The sequence below is a fragment of the Macrosteles quadrilineatus genome, unplaced genomic scaffold (assembly GCF_028750875.1).
Source record: "Macrosteles quadrilineatus isolate MER2022 unplaced genomic scaffold, UCM_ALF_1.0 Scaffold_6__1_contigs__length_79288215, whole genome shotgun sequence".
In the NCBI taxonomy this organism is placed as follows: Eukaryota; Metazoa; Arthropoda; class Insecta; order Hemiptera; family Cicadellidae; genus Macrosteles; species Macrosteles quadrilineatus.
Window position 1 is genome coordinate 25,040,256 of NW_026542599.1, and position 19,484 is coordinate 25,059,739.

At 33.1% G+C, this 19,484-nt stretch overlaps 1 protein-coding gene across 1 annotated transcript in view; it reads right to left on the minus strand.

Moving 5' to 3' along the window:
* The window catches only part of LOC128997406 (homeobox protein orthopedia-like), a gene marked incomplete at its 5' end in the record, with an annotated part of 37,570 nt that extends 34,573 nt beyond the window's left edge, over positions 1-2,997 (minus strand). Inside the window, one exon of the mRNA XM_054423044.1 lies at positions 2,806-2,997. Coding sequence (XP_054279019.1) covers positions 2,806-2,997 — 192 coding nt within the window. The remainder of the gene's footprint in view (positions 1-2,805) is intronic.
* Between the last annotated feature and the right edge of the window lie 16,487 nt (positions 2,998-19,484).

Consider the following 19,484-nt stretch of genomic DNA (forward strand, 5'->3'; position numbering starts at 1 on the left):
TAAATATAAAATCCAATGTATGTATGTTTGTTTGTTTGTCCTTTATGGACTCCGAAACCGCTCGACAGATTGTAATGAAACTTTCAGGCATTATTAAGCATTATTCAAGGATTGTTTGTGTGAAGTTTGGCGCAGATCCGTCAAAAGGGCTCCGCCCCAGTGGCTCTGGAGTTTCCCATGTTAACCTTATGAGTACTCATATTTAAATGGGTTTAAATAATTTAAATAAATAAATAAATAATAAATAAACTTCAACTGGAGGCGAGTTAGCGTAGCGAACTAGCTAAAACCGAAGGCAAGTGAGCGCAGCGAACGAGCTCCATTGTTTATTAAAAAGCCCTTGAATAAATGTTTGCAAAGCAAAACTACTTTTTAAATTTTATATAAATTAGGTAATAAATATGTTTTATTGACATTAACACCATGTACAATAGTTTGAATGTAATCTTAAGACGTCTTTCTCTAAAATCACAGCAACGCGCGACGGGTACGCTAGTATGATCTAAAATAAAGGATTAATTAACGTTTCCGAGATTGTAAGGTGATTGACGTTTTTTGGAAGGGATTTAATGAGATTTTTAAAATTAAGTAGCTGAGTGGAGCTCAGATGTTTGCCAGCCAGCTCGATCCTGAGAAAAATCATAAGCGTTTTGATGGTTGTTGAGCAAGTTCTGACTATAAAACTAGCTAATCAGTAAAACTTGTTCATCTCATTCATACAAAACCAAACTTAATGCCAAACGCACCCTCGTTTGTGACATACAAATCTAATCTAATACATAAAAAACAAATCTATATAGTTTTTTAAACAACCCTTAAAAATACAGAGAATAATTATAGTTGATGCAGAAAATATTGCAATATGATATCCATTTAAACGTTTGCGTATTGTATTTTTATTATTTTAAAGAGTTTGGCTGCCTTGAGATACTTCATTGCTTGATCCTCAAACGTCCTCAGCATTGATAAAGTCCTCATTCCACCATATCGTAGCTAGGTAGATAAGGTAAGGCAGTTAAGCCCAGCTCACAGCCATGATGTATGGTGTTGTTTAGCATACCCGCCGTGCTCAGCGCCACTGTGCCATCGATTCAACCAGATGATTTGTGGCCGGGATTTACACCGTTGGTCTCCCTCCAATTTTGGAAATTCGCGCGAAATTATTTGGCCAGCCTTGATGTCAGTGAAACATTGTTGGGACATAACAAAGATGGAGTGCGATGTACTCAGAGACAAGAGATCAAATAGTAAATCATAAACCTGATACTACCTTTAAGGTACTAAAATCAGTAACATTTTAGTATTAGAAAACACACACGAGTTATAGGTGTTTACATTCAAATGCACTTGTCAGTAAAAAAAAAATAGAGTTAGAATTTTTTTAAATTCGATTCTGCACTACAGTCTATTCTTTTATACTAATCTTCTACCAAAATCCTTCATTAAACCTGGACCTTTTACAGGTGAATGCAACAATAATACTTATCAATCAATGAAGTTTGGTAATAATTTAAATGACACCTTGATCAGCATTGTACGTGCTATTAATTACCTGTAAATACAACAACACTTCAAATAACATTCGTAGTAACGGTTTACTTAAGTACCAATATTATATAAGGGGTGCCATTGAGATTCTTGTGGCCTATTAGGGGATTTTAGTGTCACGTCGAAATCGATCCCCACTTACCATCTTTTATATGTATTTACCGTCATGTGAATACAGTATAAGTGCCAATATATTATTACCAGTGTTATTTGAAGAATTTTTGTATTGGTAATAATTCACTCAAAATTCATGCATACATAATTAAAATTGTACGGTATTTAGATTCTCGAAAGTTTGATTTACACGAGAAGCTATGAGACTGTTCCCGTTTACTGATATACACATTTTGTACTTAAAGGAACGAGTGTGCAGATTATGGTTGCCCTTGAACCATAGAAGCCATAGACCATTGGTCTGATCTGAACCCAAGCCTTCAGAATAGGAGCGTCCATTCCCGCCCAGAAAGAATTTTATCCAGCAATAATTTCTCATAATAATGCAAACCACTTTTGGAGCTTTGCACTTCATTCTTTTAACTGCCCGTTAGCTAAAAATATAGAGTGAGAAAGACAGTGACATATCCCTGATAGATTTTTTACATAATAGACAGACCTGAGCTCAAGGTATTCTACGCTACGAACTACATGTCGTGGCATTATAATTTATTTATTTATTTATTTTATTTATTTATTACATACACGGCAAACGCCATTTTACAGGAGAGTTGAGTTGAGATTGATAGTTTCGTACATAGTTAAAAGCCAAGACGGTATTATTGTGGATATTTATAGGCATGCACTGTGGAAACGATACTCCCTGGTGTGGATTAAAGTCCGCACTAGTGAGTACTACGACTATCCGCAGTACTATCCTGATAATTAGACCAATTCGTTTATGCCAAGGCAAAAATGTGGTTCGGATTCCACTATAAACTCTAGGTACTTTAGTTGCCATTGGATGTATTGGATATTAATTAACAGCTGTGTCTAAGGAATAGGTCGGCCTTAGTCACTAAGAATACTACAAGATCGTGCCACTCATCCTACACTCATCTCCATTCATACTTGGCTTAAAATACCTACTTTGTATGGTGATGGTCGCCATTTCATTGAAAAGTATTAAAGATGCACCACACTGTCCAAAGACAACGGTAATCGAATTCACCAAAGCTACTTACACAATCATATTCTACATCGGAAGCTTTTAAAAATCTTAAATGTTATAACAATTGGTAATATGCTTATTGCTCGACTGACCTGCACTCTGGACTCCGTCAGGCCGATCCTCATTGCAATCTCCTCCCTCATGAAGATGTCCGGGTAGTGCGTCTTGGAGAAGCACCTCTCCAACTCATTGAGCTGCGCCGGAGTGAACCTCGTCCTGTGCCGCTTCTGTTTGGATGGTTTACCGTCGTCGACGGGCTGCGGGGGTTGTAGACCCTGGGGGTCGAAGCCCCCGACGAGCCGCGCTGGAGGGTGCTGGTGTAAACCGTGACCGTGCTCCACCCCCTTGATGTCCATCCCATGGTGGCCGTGGAGGTGGTGGTTGTTCCTTTTCAGGTCCTCGCAGTCCTTGTGACCTGCAACATTGGAAGGGTTTGAGTATGTGTAAGGGGTGGAAAGGTTACTGTGTAAGATCAGCATTTTGGCTGTACTACAACGTCCTCAGAATGGAGAAAGATGTAACTAAACAGGGTTCAAAATATGTTGAAAACTGTGCCATTTTATAAGCTCTTCTACCATATGCTGCTACAATATTGAGGTTTAGATCTGCTAATGTTCGCTAATATGGTTGGAGAGCTTATAAAATGGCGCAGTTTTCAACATATTTTGCTACCTTCTTGTATGAAGAAAAATGCAACAGACCAACGATTTTATAATTTTTATCAAAGACCTTGATTTTATTCTTTGGAACGATTTACAATGGAGTTTTTATTATTGATCCTCCAACATTTTCCACGATTCTTATTCAAATTTAACGTAGAACACGAAAACGACACCATCTACTCAAATCCAAATGGACCTTATGGATTGCCATGCTGTCCAGTCAAACGGTAGTTGAACGTTACAAAAAATAACTGTTACGAGTTTTTTTCTTAACTTTATGTTTTTTGGGGCGCTGAATCCAAATCTGAAGAGATCCAACAAAAATTCCTTGTGCGTTTTGAGCTAAACGAAAAAAATATGAAATTTTTTGCACTTTTTTCAGTTTCTTGTTTATTACTCGGAAACTATGCATTCTACTAAATTTTACTAAATGTGAAAATGAAAGATCATGAAATTTCCTACAAAATACATATATATTGTTCTTTATAAAACGCACAATTAGCCCGCTAGAGCGCGCTCCGAAAAGACAAAATATCACATTTTTGTAAAAACCCCGTTTTTGCCAGATTTTCATATTTATTATTAAAAGTATTCTTTTATTAAAGGTCGATAATGAAAGTAAATTTATTTTAAAGACTTAACATATAAGCCCCAATAAGTGTACTATTAAAAAATAACGAAATTTATTTCAGAACAAATGCACAGAAAATAATTGAAGCGCTCAAAAAATAAAAAAAATTCACATTGTTGTAAACACTCTCTTTTGCATAATTTATCATTTTTATTAAAAGTACAGTTTTTACAACTCATCTTCCATTTTGTAACTTATTTCACTACCTATTTAAACTTAATTCTAGCTTCAAAAAATCACTCTCAAATCACCAAAAACACCCAAAATGTATCATGAATGAAAGAACAAATATTGTGTTGAACATAACGTGCCATAGTTAGACATTTATTTTTACAACTATACAGTATAGTAACTATACAACTGTTGTTTAACCTGTAAGTTGAATAAGAAAACATTATCGTACACAGATTTAACATAAACAGTTAATTATAACATATTATCTCTTTTTGATTTGTTTACAATCATTGACGTGATATAAAACGTCAATTTCACTTGTGGAGACGCCTTCACAGTCCTTCGTCCCGATTAACTATGGTATGGCACCTTTATAAACAAAACAATAGAGCAATTCCACACGAGAAGTACTAAAATTGAATGTGTATTTATAATGCATTAAATTTGTGACAGCACATCCTTTAGATGATTACAAATGCACACATCCATAATTCACATTACCAAAGAGATGGAAAGGTTTTGTGGTATTCACTTCGAAATCTCGGAGCAGCATGTAAGTAGACAGTGTAGACAGCGGAGGATCCCGAGTTCAGAGGGACAACACGGACAGCATCAAAATCATGAAATGGGAATTCTCATTTGAATGATATTTATAATACTTATATGTTCATTAATTTGTGTCTCACATGTGAACTCGCCTAATTAGTTTTACGTTATGAAGCAAATGCCCCAAAAATGTATACCATTTATACTAGCTGTTACCCACGGGCTTCACCCCGTTTTACTTCATAAGTATTAATAAAACCATTGATTGGTTAAGTTAAGCTGAAATAAACAAAACAGAATACAGTAATACAAACATATAATCACACCTAATTTTAATAAGAAAAGCAATTGAATTAATAACAAACAAATAAGTACAGTTAAGGCATTTTTAACATAAGTATATGAAAAGTCCCCTTTAAATAGGTAGTATTTTTCGTACCTAGGGCCGAAAAAAGTTCGAGACGAAGTCGAGAACTTAAAACAATCGAGAGCTGCAAAACGATTTTTGGTCCGTGGTACGAACACTATTTTTCACCACACTACTACAATTCACAATAATAATTAATGCACACTGATAGTCAACGCAACTTTAAAGTTATGTGAAGAGGTAATTTCAGGAATCAGCAAAAGTAATAATAAAAAATTGCTAGGCAATGATGAAAATAAAACAATTCCATTGCAATGCTATGGATACTGTTTGTGTATTAATATGCAAGTGGTCAGCTGATTTTGCGGCCCTAGGGATGTAAAAACCTGCTCTGTCCCCAAATGACGATGACAGCTGGCATGGCCAGCAAAACCTAACTTCCAGCCTCTATTTAACGTATGTAAAACAGCTAATAACATCATAGTGTGGTGAAAAAGGAATTACGACCTTAAAGGGCAGTTTATGAAAAGAATGGATAGTTTTGCGCAAGATTTCTCGTCATGACGAACATTTTAAGTATAGGCCTATGGTTTATGGGGGTGTAACTTTGAGATTTCTCAAAAGTTCATTCATGGATACTTTGGGATTTATATATAGATTTGTTTCACTTCTATTTAAAAAGCATATCTTCAATTTAGGAAAAGAAGACAAGGTGTTAAAGCTACCACCATATTGTTAAAGTAACCATATAAAAATCATTCCCCTTTCTCCGTCAGGAAGTGTAACAACCAACCACAAGTAGAAGTAAGATATTCCTCACCCGTATCTTACAACTAAGGAAGAACACCAACCGCATTTGGAGGACTCCAAGCAGGGGCCTTCCACAGCAGTGGAAAAAGTAACCGAAAAAAATATTGTCTTTGCTCCTATTTGTTCTGAAATAAATTTCAATATTTTTTTTAAATGTACAATAATTGGGGCTTACATGTAAAGTATTTTAACTTAATTACTTACATAGTCTACCTTCAATCAATAAACGCGTACTTTCAATAAAAAATGTGAAAATCTGGCAAAAAACGGGTTTTTTACAAAAATGTGATATTTTTGTCTTTTTGGAGCGCGCTCTAGCGGGCTAATTGTGCGTTTGATAAAGAACAATATATATGTATTTTGTAGGAAATTTCATGATCTTTCATTTTAACATTTAGTAAAATTTAGTAGAATGCATAGTTTCCGAGTAATAAGCAAGAAACTGGAAAAAGGGTGAACATTTTCAACATTTTTTGCGTTTAGCTCAAAACGCACAAGGAATTTTTGTTGGATCTCTTCAGATTCGGATTCAGCGCCCCAAAAAACATAAAGTTAAGAAAAAAACTCGTAACAGTTATTTTTTGTAACGTGAGGTAGATTTCCACGACGAATTGACTGGACGTGTCGTCTCAAACCAATTGCGTTTACAAATCTATACAGGGTGATTTGTACTCAGTGTGACAAAATTTTTTAGGTGTAAGTACAAAGTAAATGAAGTGTGATGATGCATATCAAATGTTCCATGTCTAAAAATTAGCTTCCCAAAAAATTATTACATGTTTTTCAAAGATAACCATGTTTTTTTAAACTTAATACAGCGATTTCTCAATTACCTGTATATGGATTTGAGTAGATAATGTAATTTTCGTGTTCTACATTAAATTTTGAACAAGAATAATAGAAAATGACGGAGGATCAGTTGTAAAAACTCCATTGTAAATAGATTCAAATATAAAAATTAAGATGTTTGATGAAAATTTTAAAAACGATGGTCCATTGCATTTTTCACACCCTGTATACAAGAAAGTGTAGGAATATGTTAAAAACTGCGCCATTTTATAAGCTTTCCAACGATATGCTACACTATTGAGGTTTATGTCTGCTTATGTACGCTTTAATGGTTTGAAGACTACAAAGCATGGTGTCTTTAACATTTAAAACACAGAAAGTCGGCATGTATTAAGCAAAAGTTGTATTTTTGTTTCAGGTTGAACAATAAAAGCAGTAAAAAATTTTCCTGTTTTCTGGTATTCAAACCACTAAAACAAACAAAAAAATATCTAAACCTCAATAATGTAGCATATGGTTGGAAAGCTTATAAAATGGCGCAGTTTTTAACATATTCCGACACTTTCTTGTATACAGGGTGCGAAAAATGCAATAGACCATTGTTTTTAAAATTTTTATCAAATATCTTAATTTTTATCTTTGAATCTATTTACAATGGAGTTTTTACAACTCATTCTCCGTAATTTTCCATTATTCTTGTTCAAAATTTAATGTAGAACACGAAAATGACATTATCTACTCAAATCCATATACAGGTAATGGAGAAATCGCTGTATTAAGTTTAAAAGCATGGTTATTTTTGAAAAACATAAAATATTTTTTTGGGACGCTAATTTTGAGACTTGGAACATTTGATATGCATCATCACACTTCATTTACTTTGTACTTACATCAAAAAAATTTTGCCACACTGAGTACAAATCACCCTTATATCTTTATTACTTATTTAATACGCAAGCAGGTTTTTTGTGACAATTACTCCTCCGAAACTACTGAACCGATTGACATGGTTTTGGTGTCATTGGAAAGAGCGTAACGTGAAGTTGTGCAGGAAACTTTCTTTTTAGGGAAATAATTAGAGAGTGAGGCATGGGGACCCTTTAAAGTGTCGTATTTCTGCATAAGATTAACATGGGAAAAAACATTGTTTTGAAACTACAGCTGTTGTCAGAAATGCTGTTGTGCTATTTAATTTAATTTGTTTACAAAGAGAATTGTTTCTTGGTGCCATGTGGTCAATGAATTATACTTTTGCATATATTTTAAATGCTATACACTATATAAAATGATAGTACTGTAATACATTAAGAGATCCTAATTTAAATAATCAATAAGCAGGATTGAGCTTTTGCCTATATGTTTCCTGTTAAGTGTGTTGTAACTGTTTCTCATAGTATATTATAAGTAAAACCGAATTATTCTTTTCTGCGTTCTCACCCCGTAGCGAAGCACGGGCAGAGCAATTAGTACTTATTTAATACGCAAGCAGATTTTTTGTGACAATTACTCCTCCGAAACTACTGAACCGATTGTCATGTTTTTGGTGTCATTGGAAAGAGAGTTACGTGAAGTTGTGCAGGGAACTTTCTTTTTAGGGAAATACTGAGAGAGTGAGGCCCTGAAGCCCTTTAAAGTTTTGAATTTCTCCATAAGATTAACATTGGAAACAAAAATTGTTTTGAAACTACAGCTGTTGTCAGAAATCAAAATTGAGAAGAAGAGCATGTTAATTATAAACAGTTAATAAGTTTGCTAATTCAACAGTACCTACATACATTTGCTGACTTGGTTGAAATTCGTTTTAAAATAATAATCCAGTAAATTTGTATTTAAATTTACTCATAGCGAGAAAGTTTTGGGGTAGTTTTGATTTTTTCCATTTCTTATGTATTTTGGGGTGCTGAATCCAAATCTGAGGTTTGCCAACAAAAATTCTTGACGCAACATTGACAAAAATGAGAAAAATATGGAAAAAATGATATTTTTTGTAATATTTAGCTTATAACTCACAAACTATCTAGTCTATATTATAAAAATTAAAGTACACAAAATTTGCTACAAAATGTACCCCTAATGTGATAATCTCCGATGAACCGTTTAGGCTCCAGAGCTATTTGAAAATTGGAACATTTTGTGTTGGTTTTTAAATTTCTCCAATTATTCTGTCAATGACATATATTCATTGTATATGCCCAGGCAAAGGTCTTATATAAATACAAAGTGTTAAAATTGATTAATTTTGTGTTACTGAACCATTGACAGTTTATTTAGTGTACAGAAAAGTTATACACGAACTATTGCCGTTTAAATTATCCTCACTCAGAGGGTTGTAATGAGGCAGGTTCTGGCAAACGTTTCGATGCATTATTTGTGAGCATTCTAGCTTGTTCATCTGGACAATTAAAAAAGGGTAAAAGTAAAAAAAAATTACTCATAATAATAAGTAATACCAAAATCAAGATTATCAAAATTAAAATAACGGCAATCTGTTAATCATGTAATATCGTATGCACCTGATGACGTGATATTTAGATATACATAAATAATAAAATGTTATGTAGGCATATACTGTTGTGCATTTACATTGTGTGTAGATTTAACAAGTTAATAAATAAAGGAATGAGCGTTTGGTACTATACTTACTTTCTTACTTACTTAGATTCTAGCATCACAGCCCATCGTACATCCTCAATCGTATTGGCACCCATTATAAAATTTTCTTTGTAAAATTTCAAGACCGATGCATGGCTTAGAGTGATTGGCACTGTTACCATAGGCCAATACTAATTTTTTTCACCCCCATTCATTCACCAGAATGTAAATGTAAACTCTAAGCGAGTTATGTCCACACAGCTGCTTGAGTTGGGGGCAGTGAGGCAACGTTGGATTTAGTTTTCTAGCCAAAATTTGTATTGACTATCTTAAGTCAATTAACCCTTACCACTATCATGTAGGCCTATGCCCTAAGCCCTAGGACCTACAAATTTATCAAATCTACACACAATGTAAATGCTTAGCAACAGTATGCCTACATAACATTTTATTATTCACGTATATCTTAATATCACGTCATCAGGTGCATAAGATATTACATGATTAATAGATTGGTGTTATTTAAATTTTGATAGTTTTGATTTTGGTATCTCTTATTATTATGTGTAAATTTTTTACTTTTAACCTTTTTTTAATTGTTCAGATGAACAAGCTAGAATGCTCACAAATAATGCATCGAAACGTTTGCCAGAACCTGTCTCATTACAACCCTCTGAGTGAGGATAATTTAAACGGCAACAGTTCGTGTAACTTTTCTGTACACTAAATAAAAAGTCAACGCTTCAGTAACACAAAATTAATCAATTTCAACACTTTGGATTTATATAAGACCTTTGCCTGGGCATATACAATGAATATATGTCATTGACAGAATAATTGGAGAAATTTAAAAACTAACACAAAATGTTCCAATTTTCAAATAGCTCTGGAGCCTAAACGGTTCATCGGAGATTACCACATTAGGGGTACATTTTGTAGCAAATTTTGTGTACTTTAATTTTTATAGTATAGACTAATAACAAAAAGTTGATAGTTTGTGAGTTATAAGCTAAATAATACAAAAAATATCATTTTTTCCATATTTTTCTCATTTTTGTCAATGTTGCGTCAAGAATTTTTGTTGGCAAACCTCAGATTCGGATTCAGCACCCCAAAATACATAAGAAATGGAAAAAATCAAAACTACCCCAAAACTTTCCTGGTAAAAACACAAATTAACTGAATTATAACGCCTGTAATATTGCCAGCAATTGCTCGAATTCGAGCAACAGGGACACTAGTAGCTTGTTAATTCCCGGTTTATAGCCTAAAGCAGTTGAACTTGATCATCTGTGCTGCTCGTCCTATGGAGCAATGTAGCTTTAAAATGTAAGTATTTTATTTCTTCTATTTGTATTCAAATAGTATTTTTTTTGTTTTAACTTTGATTGTATACATAACTGTTTTCCTTAAATGTGATCTTCATTGTATTACCCTTAATTGAATGGTTTTGGTTGTGGCAATACAGTATTTAGAAAATTATATTTATAACCGAATATGTTAACTCGTATAAGAAACAATGAAAATTGCCTTCTAAACTATGTACATCGAATCAGTTTCTTAGTTTTAATCGGATTGTAAATGTGCTTTGTAAAGTCCTTAAACAATATAATAGCTGTAAATGATCAATTACCTTTCTACATTTAAAGCCAATGACGAAGTAAATAAATTGCCATTTAATTTGTATATGTTATGAAATGTATATAACGACGATTTTACTGCACTTCTAAAATGTTTTCACAACATGGAATGGATTGTGTATGAAATTCAAATTCGATATGAAAAGGCAATCGCATTGATTAAATTAACAGAGATGTTTTAAACCTGTATTCACTTCAACTGTAATTTAATTGGTTTTATTTTCGTACCAATTTCCTCTCGGTGGACAGAGGTTTTAGTTTTGAATATTCATTTCTATGTAAACCGGTAAAATTGAAGTTAAATCAAATACCACTAAAGGTAATGCTAATGCAATATATTTCGTAAATTAACCTTATTGGTTTTTAACTTTGATTTTTTGAACGAAATAAATTACGAAACAGTCGTGTTCTACTAAGTCGGACGATGCACCTTTTGTGTACTATTTTACGTATGAGTATTCCATGATCGATATTATTGTACACTGTAAATATTTTGTATTATCATCATGGCTTACTTGTTATAATGAGCAAACAAACCAATAGAGCCAACCCAAATTTTAATAACCATAACGCTGGTTCTTAAATATAAGTAAAATATAATTCAAGGCTAAAAGCCATAAACAGTATTTACTGTATCAATATCACATTCCTGCAAAAACATGTTGTGAGGCCTTGCATTTCCCCGTCCACATAGACTACAGATCTGTGCGTGGAACGTATCCAGCAAAGCAAGGGGTGAGCCGGTACAGTACAAAGGAGAACTGTACTGATAAATTTCAGTGGCAGTGACCAGGATCCGAACCCACGACACTTCTGCCTTGGGCCCAAAGTCCGCGACGCTACCAACTGAGCCACCGACTCACCACAACGTTTAACCACAACTTTGTAGTTCCGTTAACGCAGAGGTATACTTTATGCCTCTGGCATGAATAATCAAACCTATTCACTGATAGCCCTATTCGAGAAGGATTGTCTACAAAATCATTTACCCAACCTTGAACATCACTTCCAGTGAAGCTGTGCACAATCACAACACAACTGAGCCCTTTTCAGAGAGAGTTGGTAAAAGTGTTATGAGCAAGAATAAATAAATCGCAGCCAAGCGTGGAAGAGAAAGAGAGAGCCAGGGGAGAGATAGAGAGAGAGAGAGAGGAGGGATGAAATCGATGGGAGAACGGAGAATTCCCTAGGGAGTGTTGATAAATTTTCTCCCCTGACACTCTTAGCGGGAACTGCAAGCCATCCTGGATTTGGGCAGATGGAGCCGACGGTCTGTTTTTCTTTGTTGCCGATAGCCCGAGCTTACTTTCAGTTTCACTGTTTGTTAAAACAAGGTGAAGATGCGCAGTTGTTTTGTAGTTTAGATTTTAGTATTTCCATCTGCAGACTCACCTTTCTCATATTTTAAAGTCAGGCTTAATTGATTGTGAAATTAAAATCAATATCCTACTTTTCTAAAAATTGTTTTACTGCCAAGTCAAATTAATGTGCACTTAAAAAAGAAGAATTGTGATATTTTGCAGATGTAAGCTATATTAAATAAAATCTTTTTACGAATTTTGGTTGTTAATCTATTTAGTTCGGAGCGCAGATTTTTAATTAAATGAATAATAAGTTAAATTTACCAGTAGATAATATTTAACACAGGGAATAATTTAGTGATTAAATCTTGAGCATTAGTATACTCTTTTGCACTATCCAAAGCCAATTGTTTGACTGTCTTGGTTACTCATTTACCCTTGAACCCTTCGGCAAGTTTTAAGTTAAGTTAATCATTGGAGGATGCAATTAAGATTTAATCGTATTGTGGCATATATGATGAGAACCACAAATGTAATAATTAAGTCGTACAGCCATTTGTTTAGTACTACCATATGATTTTACAAGAGATGAGAATTTCACTCGATCAAAAGACAATGTATAACAATCAGTCACTTTTTACAAACTGCGTTACACAATTGACTATTCGATACTGAAGTATTAAGTAATTTGTATCATAGATAAAACATACGCCCTTAATAGATTTGTCATCCTTATGGAACTGCTGAAGCCAATTATTGTATTGTTAGTTCCGTTCGGTGCACTGTAGAGGTCGTGTTTTGTTATTTTAGTAATTTAAAACCTCGTTTAACCATATAAAACCATCTAATCATAGACAATAGCTCGTCTCCTAGTTATATAACCGAAAATCATTAAATTAACCCTAAAATAATAGAATCAAAGTTTCTCTGACACTAGCGATCAGTGTCACCGGACATGAACTAGACACGATAAATGAGCTTCAAAATTTACAATATTTACAATGGGATGCGAAGTCTACTTGTGTTGATTAGTCTATAGTTGTATTAATAGTCAAAGGTTGGACAAAGTTTGAACATACTCGCTTATAAATCTATCCTACAGCTGAAGAAAGCTGATTTTGAGTCTAAGTAACCAATTTGTTGTTATAAATATTTATTCTACCAATTTTTAACTAATATTTTACCTAATAAATCTATCTAAATGCAACAATTAATTGTTTTCTGGCGTTTCAACCAATGGACTAACGGGCAAAGCAAAAATTGTAAAATCCAGCTCAAAATAAGAGATAAACTCGAACGTTCCTAACCACAAACCCACACAAAAATGCTTCAGATAAACAAAGATGCACTCGCACTATTCATAGTCAATGATTACACAAAATTAATGAGTTATAACAAACAACTGCCCCTATCACTGTATAGTGAACATGTGGTTCATGATCCCTCCTATAACGTTGTCTCTGGGGGAGGTGTATAATGTGACATTTGTCCGAACCCCCCGGGACCGCAACCAGTCTCAACATGTAACCTCAATTACCCGGATATACTCCCTCGTACTTAGCTGTCTATAAATATGTAACGATCTGAACAGGACTGTCGCCAGCCAGATTTGTAGGGGGATGATTTTGAAAGAAGTCTCTGCCTTGTGGGGTGAAATCACTCTAGTAAAAAATAGAGTTTTTAAGATTTATTTGGTCTTCATGTGAGGACCGTGTTTAAAATGTCAAACACTATTGTTCACCAACATTATAATCTTCAGGTTATACAAAGATGTCCCACTGAAGATGTCACTGTAGAGATATCGAGGCCTGAAGTCCGAAACGTTAGTCAATTATAACACGATTTTGGCCAGCATCTCCAGAATTTGAATGTGAAAGTCAGAATTTGTATTTTGCAATTGCATCCGAATGGGTAATTCATCAAGGGAGAAGTCAGTCAACCAATGAAACTTTGATAAATACAACCAACATTTATAAAATAAATGATTAAGTAACCAAAAATTAAATTATGTACAATATTTTCTAATTTAAGCAATTTCTTGTAAAATATCTCATATTATATGTCATATTATGAATGATAACTACTATTGACCGATGTATTCATAAAAACATATTAATCCTTTAAACTGTGTTATGCCATAGACAAAAATAATTAAATATATAAAGTTCTGGTGCACACCGCTGGGAGCGCCATGTAGTTACGTAACTACACTACGTTCCCAGTGGTGTGCGCCAGAACCTATGGTAACCCCCGCCGCACGGCTGGCAGTGTATATTTAATTATTTTTGTCTATGGTTATACATATGACGAGTATTGACAAATTACCTCAAATCGCAGTTACAATCAACAATAAACAATTCGGAACATTTATAACAGTTCCAACATTACTCGTCGAATGTTCACACAGGAATTGTGAGCCGTTAATAAGTGTCCACAAGAACTTTTGCCCTAACGAAACATGAACCAAATCATGAGATATTTTAGTTTCACTGCTACCTTGACGAAATGCCTCCAAATGTCTCTGTAGCGGCCACAAAGCCATATACACAACACCGGTAGCTATAGTCTATTGTCCCGCCCCAGTGCCGCCAACAACACGGCTGTAAAAATACTAGCGGGTTGTAAACTCCCAGATACACACTATAATACCTCTCGTGGCATCTTTGTTGGGCAGAAGGAAGCACCTTCTTGATCTTTTCTTGTCCCAACATTGAGATTTGGTTGTGATCTGTAGTATTAATGATGTAGCCAAATTTGTGGTAATCGTTTATGGTCTTTTGCCAATCACATATGGCACATAAAAATGAAACGTAGAGAGTGTGTAGATTTGTTGAAAAGTATTCGAATGAACGAATTATCTAGGGGCTCTGCCCCACAGGCCGATTTCCAAAGGGCTACATCATGCGTTCAAGGTTTAAATGATCGAGTTGCTAAATGAAAGTAATGAATCAGCTGGTAGTTGCAATTAACATATGTTAATTTACTCAAGTGGTTTTTTGTGGTTCTTTATTTACATTGTTGAACAGTTTTGTTATGTTTAGTTCAAGGTTAAAGTAAGGTAGTAAAAGTTTTGTATAATGTTGCTCACAGTTTTTAAGCAAATTTCCCATATAATAAGCTATTACCGCAGAACTCATGGTAAGACCTGGACACAGGGCCGATTTACTTTTTCATTTTGAGGTCCCTAGAGGCCAAAAAGATCATGATGAGTATGATCGGACTGCATGAACGGGGGTTATGGGGTAAAAATTGGGTTTTCACATTTTTGACCTTAAAATCAAAAAAATTTGCAATTTATTTCCAAACCATTTCCTAGAGCTTAAAAAAATAAATTATTTTGTATATTGAAGCGTTGTTATGCGACTTATAGTTGCGAAGAAAATACAAAATTTTAAATTTAAAATTCCCATGCCATGTTATCCTTATGGAGAATAAGTAATTTGTAATGGATATATTTTGATGGAATTTTACAAAATTTGTTTATTTCATACTGAGACCTCAACATTTCAATAAAAAAACACACCTTATTACCTTCCCTGTAGCAGCAAACCTAAGTACTCATTCAAATTAATGTTATTTATGTAGGAAACAAATGTGATAATTTTAAGGAAATATTTCAGTGGAAATCCAAGCAGACAAACGGGAATTCGCTTAGTCTGCAGTTTGCTGCAGCGGGGGATTTATTCATATAGCAAAAGTACAGGTGAAGAGGCTTGACTGAAATTCAAGAATTTAATTAATGTAAAACATTTTTTTCATGAAGGAGCAATATAAAGTAAGCGATGTTATTGCTCTTTCAGCACGTTACCTTGAGGAAAAATCCGATTCCTATGAAATTTTGTACAAACGTGAAAACTTACGTTTATTCGAACGAGATCACGAACCAGCATAATCGGACTACGGGAAGGAGTTTTATGGGGTTGAAGATGGTGTTTTTTTATTTTTATCCGTCAAAACATAAAACTACCAGATCTCACTCATTTTGAAGAGCTTTAAAAAATAAATTCGTTTCTTTAAGGGTGTCTGAACGGTTATTGGTTACGGAGGGTAATGAAACAATTAATTGTTAATTTAAAATTCCCATGTTATACCTGTATAATATAATAAAATATAAAACTATTTGGTTGTTAACGGATATTTTGTTAACACTTATTTAACAATTTATTTATTTATTTTGTTAAGCTATGTGCATATTTACTAAAAAAACACTGTATTACCTTCCCTGTAGCAGAAAACCTAAGTACAATTTAAACATAATGTTATTTAAATAGGGGGAAAATCATGCTTAAGGGAATAATTTAGTGAAAATCCAATCAGGCAAATTCGCTCAGGCTACAGGTTTGCTGCCGCACGGGTATATTTATTTAAATGTTTTATTGGTTTTACCATTGTATATAGTGTGTATTGTTCCTTTATTCGTCAAATCTATCCCTCATTGTATAGAGGCAATTGTTGGTGATCCCAGTTGGTCATGAATAAATACTCTATATGTAGTGCAAGAGACACATAATTTTATCGATATTATTAAAGTTTAAAGCAAGTGTAGGCTTAAGGAATTTTGATTTTCAGCCAAAATCATATTCCTGTTTGTAACTTATTTTTGGAAATCTCATATTATTTTAAAGAGCTAAACATTTTCGAAAAATATTTATGTTCATCCTTTTTTAAAGCAGGAACCGTTCATTTTAACAAGATTATGAAGAGGACCATTCTTGTTTGCAATTTCTCGTAGATTTTTTTGTAAATATATATTTTGTGCTAAGTGACATAGTTTCCAAAATAGTTTATGAAACAAAAATAAAATAAAAATTTTCTACTTTAATTATTACCTCCCAAAACTGACGCTCCGAAATGTGTAATACAATACGAGAAATATATCGAACTATATTTATTGGAGTCAAAATTTAGCTTTCACTTTAAACGTTGAGGTTTAATTCTGCAAAACATGTATGGGAAACCGACTAAAGTACTTTTTTTCTTTCTGAAAATAAAAATATAATAAAAAATCAATCATTTATGACAGATTACTGACCCACAACATAATATCTCTTATCAAAACACACACAGATACCTGTAGTGCCAACATCCGTTACAGATAGCAAAGCGATAAAATAAAATCACAAGTGCTTCAAATAGCATTAAATGTTCGTAAACGTTATAATCTTCGCATCAAAATAATAAACATTATACCACTATCACTGCCACTATGTAACTTTGATTTAAAATATGAGAAATGTCAATTGTTTTTATATAGGATAACACTGTTTAGCTAGTTGATAGCAGAAAACTATATCGATGTTTTATTATTAAAACGTTTTGATTGTCGAATGTCTGTACACAAGTATAACGCGAACAAAATAAATATATTGAATAGGCATAATTAAACGTAACGAGTGACTTAAAAAATTGGCTAACAACAAACTACGCTCATAAGATGTACATTGATGTGCTTTCAATGAATGCGTTAATATTAAATATTTTACATCATGTTCTGTTTGTAAACTATAACTGTTTTGGGCTTTATAATGATTTACAAAATTAATATTTAATATTTTTGGGCCCCTTATCACATTGCAATGTTAAGCAACGTTTTACAATTTTTGAAAATACGTTTAAAAAGATTTATTCCATTACGGTACAGTTATAAATCGCATAAGCTAAATCTTAAAAACCTTATAAAACAGCTATATGCCTTTGGTACAATTATTTATTTATAAAACTGTCTTATTTTTTTATGATAAATAATCTAACAAAACTGAATATTCTTCAGTTTAATAACTCTTCTTTTCGTGTTTGTAATTTTAAGTGTTGTGTTTTATTATTGTTACAACTCAGTTTTTTTTTAATAACCATCATACAAACTGTAGAATAATTGTATCTACTGAAATCTGTTGCACATTGTCTGTAGTTATTAAAGACATTCATACATACGGATAAATTTAATCATACTAATATCATATATGGTAGTCAGTATAACAAAAAATTATTTGGTGTAAATACAAAGTAAGTAGTGTGATGATGCATATAAGAGGTTCCAAGTCTAAAAGTTAGCTTCCCAAAGAATTATTATTTATATTATTATATATATACCATGTTTTAAACATAATACGGCAATTTCCGTATTACTTGTAAATGGATTTGAGTAGATGGTGCCATTTTCGTGTTCTGCATTAAATTTTGAATAAGAATAATTGAAAATGAAGGAGGATTAATAGTAAAAACTACAATGTAAAAAGTTCCAAAGATAAAATTTAAGGTCTTTGATAAAAAAAATAATAATAAAAAAACATTGGTCTATTGCATTTTTCTACACCCTGTAGGAAGGTAGCAAAATATGTTGAAAACTGCGCCATCTTATAAGCTTTCCAACCATATGCTAAACTATTAAGATTTTCATATGCTTTTGTTTGTTTTAGTGGTTTGAATACTAGAGAGCAAGGAACTTTTTTACTGTTTTTACTGTTCAAACTGAAAACAAAAATGCAAGTTTTGCTTAATACATGCCGGCTATCTATGTTGAAAATGTAAAAAACACCTTGTTTTGGACCACTAAAGCGTACATAAGCAGACCCAAAGCTCAATAGTGTAGCATATGGTTGGAAAGCTTACAAAATGGCGCAGTTTTCAACATATTTTACTACCTTCTTGTGTACAGGTTGTAGAAAAATGCAATAGACCGATGTTTTTTTTACATTTTTATAAAAGACCTTAATTTTTATCTTTGGATCTTTTTACAAGGGAAATTTTACTATTGATCCTCCATCATTTTCTATTATTCTTATTCAAAATTTAATGTGGAACACGAAAATGACATTATCTACTCAAATCCATATACAGGTAATTGAGAAATCGCTGTATTAAGTTTAAAAGCATGGTTAGTATTGAAAAACATAAAATCTTTTTTGCGAAGCTAATTTTTAGACTTGGAACATTTTATATGCATCATCACACCGCACTTACTTTGTACTTACATAAAAAAAAAAATTGTCACACTGAGTACCAATCACCCTGTATTATAATACACTTGGTTAAGCTATATTAGTTTAGAAATCAAACCTTAACTGAGAATCAGTAATAGAAACTCTTAACATAACTCTTAACTGTAACAATTGTACAGTACATTAATTTTACCAATACAGTATAAATATCAGAATTAGGAGACATTAAATTGGCAAGGTTTCAAAAATGATATAACTAAACAATAGTGATGAAATAAAAAAAAATAAAAATATAAATTAGTCATGTTACAGCCTCAATAG